Source organism: Canis lupus, chromosome 10 (assembly GCF_048164855.1).
Source record: "Canis lupus baileyi chromosome 10, mCanLup2.hap1, whole genome shotgun sequence".
Taxonomy (NCBI): Eukaryota; Metazoa; Chordata; class Mammalia; order Carnivora; family Canidae; genus Canis; species Canis lupus.
The window spans coordinates 57,036,206-57,053,492 of NC_132847.1; the positions used below are offsets into that span (position 1 = coordinate 57,036,206).

At 47.0% G+C, this 17,287-nt stretch overlaps 2 protein-coding genes across 3 annotated transcripts in view; one reads left to right on the forward strand and one right to left on the reverse strand.

The window, feature by feature from the left end:
• HEMGN (hemogen) overlaps positions 1 to 4,325 on the reverse strand; it is a 30,298-nt gene extending 25,973 nt beyond the window's left edge. Inside the window, exon 1 of the mRNA XM_072842056.1 lies at positions 4,275 to 4,325. The gene's annotated coding sequence lies outside the window, so the exon portion shown is untranslated. The remainder of the gene's footprint in view (positions 1 to 4,274) is intronic.
• ANP32B (acidic nuclear phosphoprotein 32 family member B) overlaps positions 1 to 17,287 on the forward strand; it is a 42,767-nt gene that overhangs the window by 4,324 nt on the left and 21,156 nt on the right. The window contains exon 2 of one of the 2 annotated variants that reach the window (XM_072842059.1): positions 9,076 to 9,210. In XM_072842059.1, the coding sequence (XP_072698160.1) occupies positions 9,076 to 9,210 (135 nt within the window). Of the gene's footprint in view, positions 1 to 9,075; positions 9,211 to 14,015; positions 14,277 to 17,287 lie in introns of those variants that run through there. The other variant, XM_072842060.1, reaches the window with a different exon arrangement.

Here is a 17,287-nt window from a genome sequence, read left to right on the forward strand (position 1 = left end):
AAAGGTGACTCTTAAAAGCGGGAGTATTTTTCATTACCCTAAAAGCCCAGTACATACACATACTCCCCATCCCACACCCCTACAGCTCTCCCAATGTTGTGTCGATTAATAACTTTATATTAAGTACTTTTTATTTTTATTTTTTAAGATTTTATTTATTTTAGAGTGAGCGAGAGAGAAAGAATGAGTGGGGTGAGGGGCAGAGAGAGAGGGAGAAACAGACTCCCTGCTTAGCAGAGATTCCCCGACTTGGGGCTCCATCCCAGGACCCCAGGATCATGACCTGAGCTGAAGGTAGCTGCTTAACTGACTGAGTCACCCAGATGCCCCTATTAAGTACTTTTTAAAAGGCTTTACAAACATTGACTCATTTAATCCTTCCAACTTTATATGCATTTTATAGATGGGTCACCTGGGGAAACAAAAACTTTAGGGCATGAAGAGATGTTAAAACAGCTAAGCCATGTGACAGTAAAACCATGTGATAGCATCTGTTATCAAACTTGGCACATGGTTAGTGCTCAATAAATGCCTGTTCTGATAAAAGAAAAAATGGCTAATAACATTGAGTTAGTAAGAGTGCTCTTCTTGTGACTTGTTAAATGTTTACATGCATTTTCTAGACTTCACAGTGTTAGAGCTGGGAGAGACCTTGGCTATCTCCCTGTGCAAGTTAGAGATAGGGCTGGGGAACTGCCAGGTGGTCCTGTAGAAGAGACACAGCCCTGGAGCGTAAGAGAAGAGATCAGGAGCAGGGCAAGAGGTCTCCAGAAGTGGAGAGAGAGAATAAGTTAAGAGAGAGAGAGGGGGTAGCTTAAGATGATTATTCAACCAGCACTAAGGAAACTCCCTACCTAGGAGAAAGGCCAGAAGAAGGCAGGAGAATTAAGAGGTGGGAGAGTTATTGAGCAGTGCAAGATGCCCCAGAGCATGCATGTTCAACAGGGGATACACAGAGTCTCAAACCAAAGAGCATGTCAAGCCTTTCCACAAAAACCAGCTGTATTTCTTATTCCTCACCACCCTGATAGATCTTCCCAGAGGTAGCTACTGCCAACTTTTTTAGCTTCTGGTGTTTACCTCCATATTTATAAACACATGTTTCTGTTGCCATTTCTTGATTTTTCTACTTTAGACGTTACATATTGAGTTCCTACTATTAGAGGATTAAAATTTAGCTCTCCACTACCTCCCCTAAAAATTGGGTGTGCACCAGTAAACTGGAAACCAAGTGACCCATCTGAAAGGGAGACAGCTGCTACTTAGCAGGTGACTGCCAGGAATGCAGCTCCAGGTTGGAAGGATGTGTCAAAGTATGTTTGTTTGTAAGTAACCAAAACACAGCTGAAAAACTGACTTAACATTAAAGCTCACACTAACAGTCCAAGGTAATTCAAGCTTCAGGGTGGGTTTGATTCAGCAGAACACCAGTGCCATCAATGCCAACTTCCATGTGAGATGGTTGCCAACAGTCCCTGGGGTCCTTGCCCACTCCAGACAGATCAAGATCATTTCTGGAAACCTTTTTCTCAGGGGCCTCAGCAAACCTGTTAGTTTAGATTGGGTCATGAGCCTATAGTGGATACTGTGGAGCTCCGTTCAGTTCCTCTCTTCAGGGAAGACTTAGTCAACTCTCAGATGCTGGGAATATTCTTGCAGTCAGTCTCAAGTCTCAGGAAACCACTTCTCCTAAGGTTTTACACCGCCCTCCCCCAGGGTGCCACCTGAGGCTAGCAGCTGGCTGATGAACCTGGGCCCTATACTTCAATTTGGGACAATTCTGAAGGGCCATCCACATTCTCAAGTCCCTGGTGGGATCAGCTGAGGCCTTGGTTGAACTACATTGCTAGTCAGTTAGTTGATCAGCTTCTGTCCATGTCCACCCTGTCCTCATGTCCCCATAGGTCTATGTCCTAAGAACACTCCTCAGCAAACTTTGTGTGTGCTACTCTCCATCACAGGTTCTGTTTCCAGGGAACCCAGTCTAAGACAATGCTGGCTTCTGAATCAACAAATGTGATGAGGTGGGACTCTGATGATAAATTAGGATAAATTTTCATGCCCTATTATGGAACCAGGATGGGATCAGTCTCTCCCAAAGCACCTTGGCAGAGGCAGAGAAGATGAAGACTGGAGCAAAACTTTTAATTGTTAATTTAAAAAATGGGAAGAATCATATTGAGAAGGAAATGATACAGATTTTTTTATCTTTCAAGAGAGCCAGAAGCAGTTTATTTAAAAAAAAAGTCTCATGATGTTTTAACATTGGAAACTAAATGAGATATTTTTAAATGCCATGAATTGCTAATAAGACATGGCCCAATACTGGCCTGCATTTCAGTAGTTTGCAACTGTGGCCAGAAAGAACACAGGTATAGTTTGTAGCTCCAGAGGGCAAAGCTAGGACTAATACCTATATGAAATCAAGATTTCAGCTCAACCTAATGAATAGTTTCCTAGTGATTTGAGCAATATAAAGATGGAATGAAGCATGTCACTAGAAGGTGAGTTCCTTGGCACCAAGATTCATTTTTTATTCTTCTTAGAATTTGAACTATATGATCTTTGAGATCCTGTTCATTGATATCCATATAAAGTGCCCTATCTTCACAAAATATCATTGATACACCCTCATCCAGATATCAACAACAAACAACATTGGGATAGCACCAGTATTACTACTGAACCATGATTCAAATCTCCTTCTCCAGGAATACTCCACTTAATCCATCACTTCTGGATATTCACTTAAGCATCAAAGGGAAAAAGGTATCTTGTCTTAGATATAAAGATGCCCCTAGTAAATCCTTTACAGATATCACATCATGATAACCACTGTTCCTTAGAAATTAGTATTATATTCTAGTATGTCAGAGCCAGAAGCAGATCATGCAGTCCTGCTCCTTCATTCAACAGAAGACACAGAGAGGGGAAAAAAACTTAAATTACACAGTAAAAACAGGACCAGAATTCAGATCTTTTTACTCTTGGAGCCGAGTTCTTCCCACTGCAACCCAAGCAATCTATTTTTCTCATTAGGCTGAAATAGTTCCCTATCATCCATTTATCCCAGAGTGACAGGACTTGCGGGCTAATGGACTTCAAGGTTCTAGGAGGGAGCTAGGCTCTGGCATCCATCCTTTTCAGCAGCCTAGAGCACCAAACCCTTTACAGAGCTAGTTTCTTTGATCATGTTAAGGGGTTACTTGTTTTAAAAGTATTGTGTTCACATGGTTCCAAATTCAGTGTTCTTTTCACAATCTCACCATGCCTTGAAAAAAACGCCACAGTGTGTGGTAAGAATTTAGCTACAAGGAGCAGGACTTAAGGTACACTGGGCCTAGAAGGTGAGCTCGGCCACTGAACCAGGGCTCCTTAAATTCCCTAACAGGACAGAGCCTGCAGAGGGACCAATTGGCCCAAGTTGTAAAGAGAAGAAGGACTCAACCGGCTGATGACCACTTTGAATTGGATTTGTCTCATCCTGCTCCTTCATCCCATACATCTACTCTGACACAAAGCCTTGCTGAATCTTCCTGTGAAATATTTATCCTGCCCATCCTTCCCTCTCTCCCCTCACGGCAAAAAAAAAAACCTGATCCAGACTTGAGCTACCTCATGTGCAGGTTATAGTCACAGATTTTTAACTGACCTCCTCCAGGTGTAGAAATAGCCTTAACCTAAATGAACATGTATCACATCTGGTTTTAATTTATAGCATGTGTGTAAATGGTGCTGCTCTTTTAAAAAGCCTTGCTGTTTACTCTTTAACTCCAAGTAGTGGGAAAAAAAAACACTGTAAGTGCCACGCAAAGACTTGATCCAGCACAGGAACAAGGCTGGTCACCGGAAAGAAGAAACTTGCTCAGAAAATGGATCAACGAGTTGCATTATATTTATCCATTAGTATACTACTCATTAATAAAAAGAAGTGAGCTACTGATCCACTCAACCACCCAGATAAATCTTAATAATACCACGTTGAGTGAAAGAAATCAAATACAAGAGTCACTGTGGTATGATTTCATTCATATGAAGTTCAAGAACAGGCAAAGCCATTTCTTGGGAATGTATTTTGGGATAAGGGTTGCCTCTTACAGGGCACTGGAAGGGTTACAGGGGCATGTAACAGCTGTACTTTCTAACTTGATTGGGGCATCAGTTATACACGTGTATATCTTTGTCAAAACTCACTAACTGTACGCTTAATATCTGATATTTTACTGTATGCAATTCTTCCTCAATTTAAGCAAGCAAGAGAGAAAAAAACCTACCTGCTTAGGCCGCTGTGGAAAGAAGAACCTGGACATCCAGTGAAAAACAGTGGCTTCTGAAAACAACAACAACAACAACAAAAAACAAACAAACAAAAAACAGTGGCTTCCTTAGGAGGCCCCTGCTCTCTCTCAGCTTCTCACTAAAACACATCTGAAGAATTGGAGAAATTAGGAATCTTCCAACACCATGCAAAATCTGACAGAAACGCAATGCCAGAGTCTTGGCATCATGTCTTCTCTTTTAAAGTGCAGGTTGCAGCTGGAAAATCTGACCCAATTTGAGCTCATAGCTACCACTTTCATTCCCTGAGCAGACGCCTGAGAAAAGGTATGAAGCCCCCTTGGCCCCTCCCATACCATCTGTCCTCTGCCACTCTGGGGACATCCAGCCCTTTGGGAACAGATCTGAGGCAGCCAGAGCACCTTTTCCCATCATCCACAGCTACTGCCAGGAGCCTCCTTTGCCAGCTTGCTTGCTGTTTAATTTAAATTTCATTTGTTTCAGAGTTAACACAAAGACAGAGTTTTTAACGCCAAACAGGACGACAGAGCTTGTACCCAAACAGGGGTTCCTGCCCCACCCTTCCCCCTGGCTCCCCATTCCCCCCAGACAGCAGTTCCAGTTCTTTTAACTGTTGCCTCTGGTGTCTGCCTCCTTTTACACATATAATGGGGTTATAGTACTCTTTGGGTTTTTTTAGTTTGAGACATTAATCATTATCATTAACTATTGACTTCCTGCTATGAAAAAGACAAATTTCACTCTCTTTCACCCTCACTCCCACCCTCATGCCCAGCTTTGGCCTTCCTTTCAGTAGTAGTTACTTGTGCTAGTGTGACTTTATGTTTACAGATGAGCCATGTGCCTTTATTTCTTGTACAGCTTTCTATTTTTCTTGGAGTTAAGAATTACCTCTTTTCATTGTTTTCATTTCTTGATCAGAGCTGTAAAATTACCTCTCAGTGTGATTACATGGGAGGCAATCCTCATTTTTATCTTCTAGCAACCCCCCAGGAGCCCTCTGACCCCTGTTCCATCCATACTGGGTTGCTCTCCAAGCCTGCCACACAGCTACCTTTATGGGACCATTATTCTCTGGTAGCTTCAAGAGAAAGGGTGCGTGGAGTGTTCCTATTTTGAGATTTTGAAAGTCTGAAAACATTTGTAGTCTTCTCTCATCTTGAGTGATCATTTGGCTGTGTGTTAAGTTCTCAGAGGAGGATCCTTTTCCTCAGAAAATATCAATTGTTCCATTGTCTACTAGTTTCACATGTTCTCCTGAGAAGCCTCATGTCATTTGACTTTTGATCCTTTCGTTATGATTTTTTTTTTCCTTTTAGGACACTTTCAGGATTTCTGGTTTTTGAAATCTCATTACAATGTGACTTGGTGGGCTACTTCAATCTGGAAATCCAAAGGAACTGTGTTGTATGATTACTTGATAAGTTCATCCTTTATGGCTGTAGGTACTGAAGACACTGACATTTGAGGCTCTCTCAGTGGAAGTGCCAGCCTGCTTCCCAATCACTATGGCATGATGCCCATTAGTCTTTAAGACCTACCAGTGCACAGTTTCCTCTCACTTTTTCAGTGCCTCTCTTGTTAAGATAAACGGATATTCAAGAGTGATTGGATACTCAGGAAAGACTCTAATACAAGAGCAAAAAAAATCTGAGTTAGTAAAAAAGGAATTGGAGAAAATGAACACAATTTAGATATAAGAATAAAACTCTATCTCTTCAAAGATAGAAAAGATGTTACATCAGGATGCCTGGCTGGCTCAGTGGGTGAAGCATGTGACTCTTGATCTCAGGGTTGTAAGATTGAGTCCTATGTTGGGTGTAGAGATTATTTAAAAATAAAAATCTTCAGGGTGCTTGGGTGGCTCAGTTGGTTGAGCATTAGACTCTTGATTTTGGCTTTCAGGGTTGTAGAATCTAGCCCCAGGAGGGAGGAGTCTGCTAGAGATGCCCCATGCTCAGTGAGGAGTCTGCTAGAGATTCTCTCCTTCTCTTCCCTCTGCCAGCCCACCAATTCCCCCTCCCCCACCCCCACGCACATTCTCTCAAATAAAATAAATAAATCTTTAAATAAAAGAATAAATCTTAAAAAAAAAAAACCAGATGTTCCGTCAATGAAATAAAAACAAGATGCTATAGAAATGAACAAGAGAAAGTCTTTGGAAATTAAAAATATTATAGTTAAGATAAAATAAATCTGATTATTTTAGATATTTTCTCTTAAATCAGTCCTTTTCTCCTGAAAAGAATTCTCCAATCTCCTGCCTTTGGAGATAAGCTAGTAGCCTTCTAGAGCTAAGTGGGAGAAGGGGAGTTGGAAGGGTATCTCACCGTTTGGGATGTAGACTTTCACTAATTCCCTCTATTTTATTCTTCTCTGTTTCCTGAATTCTGATTACTTTAATATTGGACCTCCTGAGCTGTCCTTTAATTTTATTTTCCTTTACTATATTTCTTTATCTTTTTGTTCTGCTTTCTGGGAAAATTTCCTCAACTTTATTTTTAAATCCTTTTAAGGATTTGGGAGGCGATGGTGATAAGCATATGAGTTAAATCCATCACCATTATCAAATTACAGAGCATTTCTGTTACTTCAAAAGAAACCTCATACTCATTAGCTCTCACTCCCCATTACTCCCAGCCCTTGGCAACCACTAATCTACTTTCTGCCTCTATGGAGTTGCCTATTTTATACATTTCACATAAATGGAATCATATGTGGCCTTCTTTCATTTAGCATAGTATTTTTAAGGTTCATGTTGTAGCATCTATCAGTACCACATTCCTTCTATGGCTGAAAAAAATTCAGTTGTACAGATATGCCACATTTTGTTTACTCATCAGTTTATGGACATTTCCACTGTTTATAATTTATAGCTATTATGAATAATGCTGCCATAAACATTCATGTGCAAACTTTGTGTGGACGTATATTTTCATTATCCTAGGAATGAAATTGCTGGCTTTGTTTGGCTTTTTGAGGAACTGCCAAGCTGTTTTCCAGAGCAGCCATACCATTTTACATTCCCACCAGCAATGTACAAAGGTTCCAATTCTTCTACATCCTCACCAACACTTGTCGTCCATGATTTTTATTATAACCACCCTAGTGGGTATAAAGTGGTATCTCATTGTAGTTTTGGTGTGCATTTCCCAATGCCTAATGACAGAACTCTTTTCATGTTCTTATTGGCCATTTGTATACCCTCTTTGGTGAAATGCCATTCAATTTTTTTGTTCATTTGTAATTGAGTCATTTGTCTTTTTGTTCTTGAGTTCTGATAGTTCTGTATATATTCTGAATACAAGTCCCTTATTAGATATGTGATTTCCAGATATTTCCTCCCATCCCATGCATTGTCTTTTCACCTTCTTCATGGTATCATTTGAAACACAAAGTTTTAAAATTTTCATTAGTCAAATTTATCTTCTGTTTTCCTTTGGTGTGTTGCACTTTTGGTGTCACATCTAAGAAAGCTTTACCTAATCCAAAGTCTTGAACATTAACTCCTTTGTTTTCTTTGGAGTCTTACAATTTTAGCTCTAATATTGAAGTCTATGATCCATTGTATATATCCTGTAGAGGTACAGTTCCAACTTCATTCTTTTGCACATGGATGTGTAATATTCCCAGCACCATTTGTTTAAAAGACTACTCTTTTCACATCGAATTGTCCAAACCTCCTTAGGTTTTCAACTTTGTCAAACTGAAGATTTTCTGAAAGATAATACCTAATTTAGGTAAGGGTGAGGGGAAATCTTACACACTGCTAATGGGAATATAAAAGAAGTACAGCCTCTGTAGGGCAATTCACCATGCACACCCAAATTTGAAACATATATACTTTGATTCAGGAATTCTACTTCTGGGAATTTACTACAAGGAGTTAATTGCACAGAGTGAACAACTAGAAGTAACCTAAATGTCTATGTGCAGGAGACCAGGTGAATAAATTATGCTATATCCATACAATGAAATATGATGCAGGCTTTAAAAATGATGGAGGTAAGTAAATAAATAAATAAGATGATGGAGATCTGTATTTATGGACTTGGAGCAATCTACTGCAGAAAGAAAAAGGAAAGCATGTTACAAAGCACCATTATAGTAGGATTGCATTTATATAATATTATATATTTTATATATGCATCTACATTCATAGAGATAACTCAGAAAATATTCACAAAAATGTTAACAGTAGTTGCCGCTAGGTACTGGGATTTTGGCTGGCTTTTATTTTCTTCTTTATAATTTTTTGCATTGCATGAATTTGCTACATGAATATGTATTGTCTTTATATTCAGAAAAAGAAAAGCTATTTTCATTTTGTAGAAGAGTGTCCTCAAGGAATATATATTGTAGACAACTATTCAATGGCATGGAAATATGTTCATAATTATACTGTTAACCAAAAAAAGTAGGTTACGGTATTATCCCACTTATTAAAAATTTTTAATGTAAAAATATACAGTATTTCCTAGGTACTATGATACTTTTTCTTCACTACTTGCTATTTCCAAAATAAGGATGTCTCTTATACTCTATATGAATATTTAATATAGTGGGCTTCCCCCTCCTGCCCCCCCCCCCAAAAAAGCTGTTATTAATGAAATGATGCTTCTGGCAATCTGAGACTTGAGAAAGTGCCATCTGTGGGTAGAGAAAAGACTGGAAGAATAAACACCAAAACATGAGCGGTGCTTAGCCCTGAATTGAGATTTTTCTTTTCTTTTTTAAAAAAGATTTTATTTATTTATTTGTTTGTTTATTTGACAGAGAGAGAGCATGCCAGAGAGCACAAGAGTGGGGAACGGCAGAGGAAGAGGGAGAAGCACCCTGGGATCACGGCCTGAGCCAAAGGCAGACACTCAACTGACTAAGCCACCCAGGTGCCCCTATTTTCCTCTTTCAGTAAGTATAGTTGCCAAGTTTTCTATAGTGCATGCACAGATAAACATTAAGAAACACACACACACACACACACCAAAAAAAACCCCAGGAACTCGGCTGCCCTGCTTTTCAAGGAAGAAGTAGAATGTGAGGATACCTGGGATTTATGGCTTTTACCAAAATAAGAGCCTAACAAATCAGGGAGCACATAAATTCCCTGAGTAGTGTCAGAATCTAGAGTGAGGGAGGAGTACCTTGCATGCCCACAGAGGGGCCCCTGGCCAGGCAGGAGCTGGCAAAGCAAGCTTGAGAACAGATGGAAAGTTCAGTCAACAGGAGCAGGACTCCGAGAGCAGTCTTAGCATCGTGTGGACAAGGAATACCCTGTGAGGTAGGAAAGGGTCCAGATGGTGGGGACGCTGGCTAATTATGGAGGAGAGGGATGCTCAACACTGTGGGGCCACTCACGTATTTACCAGACTAGCTCAGGAACCCCCCCACCCCCCCCTCCAATTCCTCGGGAGAGACCAAGCACTGGGTGGAACTGACAATGAAACTGCTCCTTTTGAGAATGAAAACATGTATTGGTTCAGGTGAACCCTTCTCTCAGGCAGAGGGACAGGGTTCTTACAGGAGATGAAGGACTTGGAGTGGAGGTAAAGGACTGACAGTCACAGCAGAACTTCAACAGCTTCTGAGGAGGCCAGTGAATTCTGAACCTCTGCTTAGGGTAAGGGAGGGACTTGGGCTTAAGGTGACTTGCCCAGGGCATAGAGGAGAATGCCAGGCACTGTGCCAGGTAGGAGCTTCACCCACATGATCATGTTTAATCTGCACAACAGCTCCCAGATGAGCAGCCTGAGGCTCAGAGAGATTATGAGGTTTGTCCAAAAGCACACAGCCAAGAAGTGATGGAACAGAATTCTTAACAGAGTTAGGAAAAGGGAAAAACATTGAGCAGAGTTAATACTCATTTATTAAAAATAAATATGAATGTTGTTTTGCTTTTTTTTTTAACCAAAAAACTTGTACTTAATGGTGGATATGTCTCATTGGTAGGAATTTAATTATTAAATTTTATTTTCTCAGTGCTGGTGTTTTGCTTTTGTGTTTTGTTTTTTTATTTTTCACCTCCTCCATGATGAGCATGTAAATCTTAGAGCAGAGAAAACAAAACTTTTTTTTCAGAAGCAGTTGTGAGGACTAGTGGATCAAAGTAATTGGAGTGAATTATAGTGAGACCTTAATGACAAGAGAAATCCAGGTTCTTACTGGTTATGTGAGTTCCACTTGGCTTCACTGAACCTGTTTCCTAAATAATGAAAGGGGATTATAATCTTGTCCCAGTGTGCTGTTGCCAGGATTAACTGAGATGCAATGTACATGAAAGTCCCAAGCACAGTATTTGGTGTAAGGATGATGTTTAATAAATATTAAACTTGAGTAGTCATAGCTCTTCACACTGCACCGGGAAGGCCTAGCACCTACAGCTGTTCAGAGAGCAGAAAGGAATCTGGTTTCCTTGGCAGGGGCCCCTTACTAAACCTGCAGCTGCCTACACACCTGACACTCTCTCCTGCTCTGTTTTACCATCTGGAGACTAATAGGATCTCATTCCTTACCCCATTTTCACCTATTTGCCTCTCTTTCTCCCTTTGTCTCAACAATCTCAGCTGCCTAGGCAGTATTTTTAAGTACATGTGACATTATTTTCAAACCTAACACACATTTGCAGCGCACCTGTGTTCTAAAGATGGCCCCAGGCTTCTACTCTCCATTCATATCCTCAGAAATATTTGAATGAGCTCACAGTCTAGTTGAGAATTCGGATCCTTCAACTCTCATTTGTTGTCTAACTGCTGTAACAGGTACACATACCCTGTTGTGGAAACCCAAAAGGTAGATTTACCAGTGTATGCACATATGCATGGGAGAGGAGGGGAAGAATGCAAGTATTTAGCAGTTAAAGAACAATGATTTCCTCACCCTATATTATGCAGCAGCCTCATATACTGTCTTTACTAAAGAGAAAATGTGCCCATTCTGCTAAACTGGTTTCAAAGTCAGTTAAACCAATGCCTGAGTGGGGCTGTTTCCTCTCACTTTCAGATTTATTAAATTCTGTTCACAGCCACAAAGTTTGTGGAAGTCTCGGGTCATATGATGATGTTGCTGAGGCAGTGGGGTGGAAAGAAGGTCCAAGGAATTACAAACTAGCTCAGAGTGTTCTTGGACATTATGGGGCTTATTGGAATATACACACATTCTGATTAACAGGCAGTTTTAAGACTCAAAGGAATGCCCAATATATTTGCTTTTTAGGCAAACATTAACATTAATGGGGGGAAAGGATTCACCCATAGTTCAAACTCCCTAAGAAACAAAGTGGTTTTCACTTTTCCTTATTCCCTTCCAGCCCTTATTCAAATCCATAAATCTCTGGACATGGTAATTGTGGATTAGATACAATTCTATATTCTACTTTCTCACCCCAGATGCATACTCAGAATGATGTTAAGTCCAGCAACATTCAAAACCAGGGCACTGTGACAACAGCCCCTTCAGGCCTGTGGACTGACAGTCCAGTGGAAGATGTTGGCAGGGCACTGAGACACACCCTGTTCTGCCTGTGTTATTTATGCCTCTGGCAGTGAAGCCCCTGACAAAGAAGCATGTCACTGGAACACATGCTCTTTGTTCACAGAGGTGCATGCCAGCACCGGCTGTGTCAGAAGGGACAGTACCGGGTTTGTAGTCTCTCCTCCTTTGGCTCTTTTGCTTTCTTTTTATTTGCTCGCACATTGTGGCTATGTTTATTAATTACTTTGTAGCTTAATCTTAGAAAACAGACATTTATCCTGTGAGCTATGTATCATGGTGAAAGAGTCCTTCATACCCTGGGGTTGATTATAAAAAGGGGACAGGATCCCGAGATTTGTCCCTTTTCTCAAACCTAAGGATCAATACCACCTCCTGCATGAGCCACCAGGTTACCACTCTCTGTGGCACAGAGCTACCATGTTCCAGGCTCCTTCAGCATCTCTTCTTCGCCTGCAAGATGGTGCCTGCATGCTCTGTTTGGTATTACAGGCCCTCTACCATTGATTGCAATCTGCTGTACCAAAGCAGGCCCCATGCTTTATTCCAGTTAGACTGATGGTGTAGCAGAAAAGATGGCAGGCTTTGGAGTCAGACCCATCTGGGTTTAAATTTTAGCTCCACCTCCTGTTGGCCGCGCAGCTTAAGAACTCTGAGCTTCAGTTCCTCATCTGTAAAATGAGTAAAATGCCATCTACTTCAGAGGCTTGTCTGAAGATTAAATGGGAAAAAACATATTCAAATCCTAAAAGTGGATGGCTCAATAATTGCTTGCTAGCTCATGTTACTGATTTGCTAGTTTTTCATAAAAACCTTTACCTCACGGCCCTGTAGTTCTCATCACCGTACAGTTACAGACCTCCTGTGACATCCTGAAGACCACTTTACTCACCATTTTCCATCAGAGATGTCTGCTAAGACTGATCATTGTAAACACAAGACTCAAGAAACAACATACGTGAGGTTCTTGCCTTTTCCCAAAGTGCTTCTAAAACTTTCTTATTATGCTTTGAAATTTTAATTGGAGATTTTCAAAACCGATAAAAGACGGTTTTGTTTGCTACTAAATGAACTCAGGTAAAATGGGAGGAGTCTTTCTTCACTTCAAGAAAACCTTAGGTTATTGCACAGAATGGTTTTTTTTCTCTTTCCGTAGATTGTCCTCAATATTTGGAGCCTCTATTAGATGGTATCTGATTCGACACGCGGCATAATTACTTATTTTCAGCTTAATACACCCTTCCGTGACTCCCCGGAGGTCTGCAAGGCGAACCGAGTGCTCTAACCCGGCTCCCGGGCGGCTTGCTCTCTGAGCCAGACCATTTCAAAGGCTACCTGCCAAGCTTCGCCGAACGGAGCCCACCGAGAATTTACACACCTCGCAGGGGTGCCCTGAGGAATAAGGGAGATAAAAGTCTGCGGTGGGGGGGGGGGGACGCGGTAAAACTCAGAGACCCCATTAGAAATGCTAATTGCTGCCTCGCTAGCCTATACTTAAACGTTAGGGGGGAAAAAAACAAAAAACAAAAACACCCAGGAAACCCAGGGAGATCGTCTTCAATTCGGGGACGCCCGGCCCCTCCGCCCGGTGCCACGCGGGAGGACGCGGGCGGCAGCGACTCGGGCCGGACGGGCGGGGGGCGGGTGCTCGACCCCTTACAGCGGGAGACAGCAGAGGGCGAACCCCAAAGCCCGTCCGCGCTCCCTTCGCGTCTCTCGACTTGGCGGGCGTCGGGCTGGCTGGGTCGAGCCCACGAGGACGGGCCCGGCCTTACGGACCCCGCAGCCCTCCGGGCAAATGTCCACGCGCGGGCCAGAGAGCCGCCTCCCGGCGCGGCGAGGTGCGGCCCGGGGGTCTCCGCCCGGCGGCGGGCGGGGAAGCCCCCGAGCAAGGTCTTACATCAGCCACCCCACGTGCAGTCGGAGGGAGGGAGGGAGGGAGGGAGGAAATCGCTCGGGTCCCCGGGGCTGCGCCTCCCCCGCCCCCCCGCCTCCGCCCCTCCCGTCCCCTCCCCTCCCTCCCCTCCCTCCCCTCCCGTCCCCTCCCGCCGCGCGTCTCCCCGCCCCGTCCTTGGTGCCGCCGCGGATGCCGAGCCGAGCAGCGCCGCGCGGGGCCGAGTGGAGCCGAGCAGCCGCCCGCGCCGCGTCGCCGGTTTAAGCGCAGTGCGGGGCCGCGGCCGGGGGCGGCGGTAGTGAGACCAGCGCTGCGCTCCAGCCCCCTTTTCCCTCCATGGTTTCTCTCCGCTCCCGTGAGTAACTTGGCTCCGGGGGCTCCGCTCGCCAGCCCGCCCGCCGCCCGCCGCCCGGGACCGCGCCGCCCGCCGCTGCCGCCGGCAGACCCCTTCCGACGGCCCTCGCCGCGCAGGCCGGGACGCCTCTCCCCCCTCCGCCCCCGCCGCGGAAAGTTAAGTTTGAAGAGGGGGGAAGAGGGGAACATGGACATGAAGAGGAGGATCCACCTGGAGCTGAGGAACCGGACCCCGGCCGCCGTAAGCACAGCCCCCGTCGGGCGCCCTCTCCCCCCATGACTTGCACGTAATGGTGGCCACCTGCGGGGCCCGGGCCGCGGGTTCGCCGGCCCCGGCTCGGAGAAGGGCGCAGCTCGCGGGCTCGGACGGGGAAGGCGGGCGGGCGCGGAGGGGGGAGCGAGCGCGCGGGGATTAACTCTTTGGCGCCCGCGGGGCCCCGCGGCCGGCCGGGGAAGGCGGTGGGCCGGGGGACGGCAAACTTTGAGCTCCTCGCCCGCCGGGGTCCGCTCCCCGAGGAGCGCGTGTGCGTGCGGCCGGCGGCGAGGGAGGGAGGAGGGGGTTGTGTAACGCTGGGAGCCATGTTTGCAGCCTCCCGGGATGCGCCGCCGGGCGGAGGCCGCGCCTGCCGCGGAGCCGCGCGGCCGGCCGGGGCTGGGCCCCCGGGGCTCCGCGCGCCCCGGGCCGGCCGGGGAAGGGGCTCGGGCGGGGCGGGGCCTCCCCCGGGCGGGCCTCGCGGTGGGCGGTGGGCGGTGGGCGCCGGCCGCGCTGAGGGCCGCGGCCGTGGGGGCTCGCGCGGGCCGCCGGCCTCACAGGGGGGCGAGGAGCCCCCTCGCGCGCCCCGGGGCTCGGGCGGGCGCGGCCTGGCGCGCGCCGGGCGGGGGAGGGGCGAGCCGGCGGCGGAGGTGGCGCAACCGCCGCCCCTCCCGAGGCCAAGTTTGAAAAAAGGACGCGCTTCCCGCCATTTTTCAAGCCTAAAAATAAAACTTTCTCCCCCGTTTCTGTCGCTCCGCTCTCGCCCTCGCCCTCCGGGCCTCCCCCACTGCCGGCCTCCCAGGGCGCGGGGGGCGCGGGGGCCCCGGTCGGCCCAGGCCAGCCGTGGCGGCGGCGGCGGCGGCCGCTTCGCTTTCCCTCCGCGCCGTGGCGGCGGAGCCGGGGGCCCCTGCCCGGAGTCGGGCCCCTCGGTGTGGGCGGGCTGCGGCTCCTCGCGCCAGCCGGGGCGCGCCGCGGTCCCACACAGCGCCATGTTGGCGGGCGCGCGTCTCCCTCCGCCGCGTAGGCCGGCCCGCGGCGGGTTCGGCGCCCGCCTCGCCGGGGCTCGGCTCGCACTGGCGGGAGCCGCGACTCCTCCGACTCGACTCCTCTCGGGCGCGCTACCGTCCCCCTCCCCCCCTCTTAAAAGGGCAACGCCAGGCGGCCGCCTCCGCCCGGGCCCGGCGCCGCGGGGACGGGCGGGCCTCGGCCGGGCTCGCGGGCCGCGCGGTCTCGGCGGCCTCGGCGGCCTCTGCCCCCGCACGTGCTCCGGGGAGGCGGGCGGGCCTTTGAGAATCGCCTCTTTCCTCCCCACCCCTGCCCCCCGGCGGCCGGGCGCGGGGCCGTGTCCGGCCAGACCCGGGCCCCGGGTGAGCGGGAAGCCGTCCCTCCCCGAGCGCGGGGCGCGCCTGGCGCCGTCAGGTAGCTGCGGAGCAAGTCGCCGACCTGCGGGGACCGGTCAGCCGGCGTTCGCCGGGCGTCCCCGCGAGTGGGGGGCGGGGCCGCGCGGCGCGCCCGGGGAGGACCCGAGGGGTGGGCGTCTCCTCGTGGCCGCGCGGGGCCCGGGGGGGCGGGGGCTGACCACGGCCGCCCCCTCCGTCCACCGTCAGACATTTTGTGTGGGCCACGTGCTCGGGCCCTGGACGGTCGGAGCCGCTTTCGCACCCTGAAACTTGGCGAGCCGGGCCCTCCTTTGGAGGAGTTGTTGATCTCAGGCCTTCGCATTGTTGCTGCGTGGCTGCGAGTCCACACCTAGAACGTAGAGTAAACCTAGCCGAGATTTCCCCCCAGAGCGTGCGCGTGGGTCCCCGGAGCACTTTAAAACCTAGTACTTGAATTCTTTGTGCGCAGACTAAAGTTCCTGGTGAGGCAGTCGGTAAGGGCAGTGGTGTTCCCTCTTGGGAAATACGCCTGGGCTGGTGTTCCCCTGACTTGGAATTTTTTCACACACGGAGTAACCAGTGTATTTTGAAGAATACGTAAATACACGGGGCAGGTGTTCACTTTTCAAGTAACCAACTTTGGCCTTACGCTCTTGCCAAAGGTCAGTCATGGGATTGTTTCATTAACATTAAATTAAAGGTCGGTTTGTCAGTTGCAGCATCCACGTTTTAAGTGCTCAAAAGCAGCAGGTGACTAGTGGCTACTGTTACTGGACAGCGCTAGCCTACAGCAAGCCACTGGTTTATAAAATAAATATTTGAGTACCAGCAGTATGGCAGGGCCTGGAAAAGCAGGGTAAACGAGATAGCAGCCTCTGCCATCCTGGAGCCTCAGAACCCGGTGGTAACTCTTGCACTGGCACACTTGAGGGGCCCTGGAGAGCGTCTTGGTAGCCTGCTAAGGTTGGGGGACGGGAAGAGAAAGCCTCCCCTAGGGACCCTGAGGAGGAGACTGAGACAGCAAAAGTTAGGTTCTTAAGAGAGGAAAGCTTTGATCTTAAAACCAAAGGCTTTCAGGGAAAAAAATGCTGTAGATCTTGAAGGAAATTCTAAAAGTTAATCATTGTTTTGCACAAGAGTCATCTTTGAGGCAAATGAAATTTGGAAGAAGAATCCTTTATAACCAAACTCAGTCACGTGGCACCTTATGTTGTGGCCCCAGCTGTAGAGAATAGGCTTGGCCTCTTGAGATCCTGCAGACTTTTATCATTTGGGAGGAGAAAACCTTTTCTTCACTGAATGTACAGTTATAATATGGACAGGAGGCATACGTGCATCCCGTCGTTGATTTTAACCATCAAGTGAGAACTAAGTGTCTGAGGAGGGTAGAGGTTTGATCACAAGTGTTTTTTGTAATTCTTTTTTCTTAGGACCAGTAGGCTTATATTGTGTGTGTGTGTGAGTGTATGTGTAGCTTTTTTGCTTTTATTTTGAGGTTTGAAGATGACCCTGGTAGCACTTCTACCTTTTTTGTGTTCCTTGGTCAGGGTACAGGAGACTAAGATAATAGGTTCATTCCACCTATTACTATGTCCTTATTCCTTGTTTTATTTATTTTTC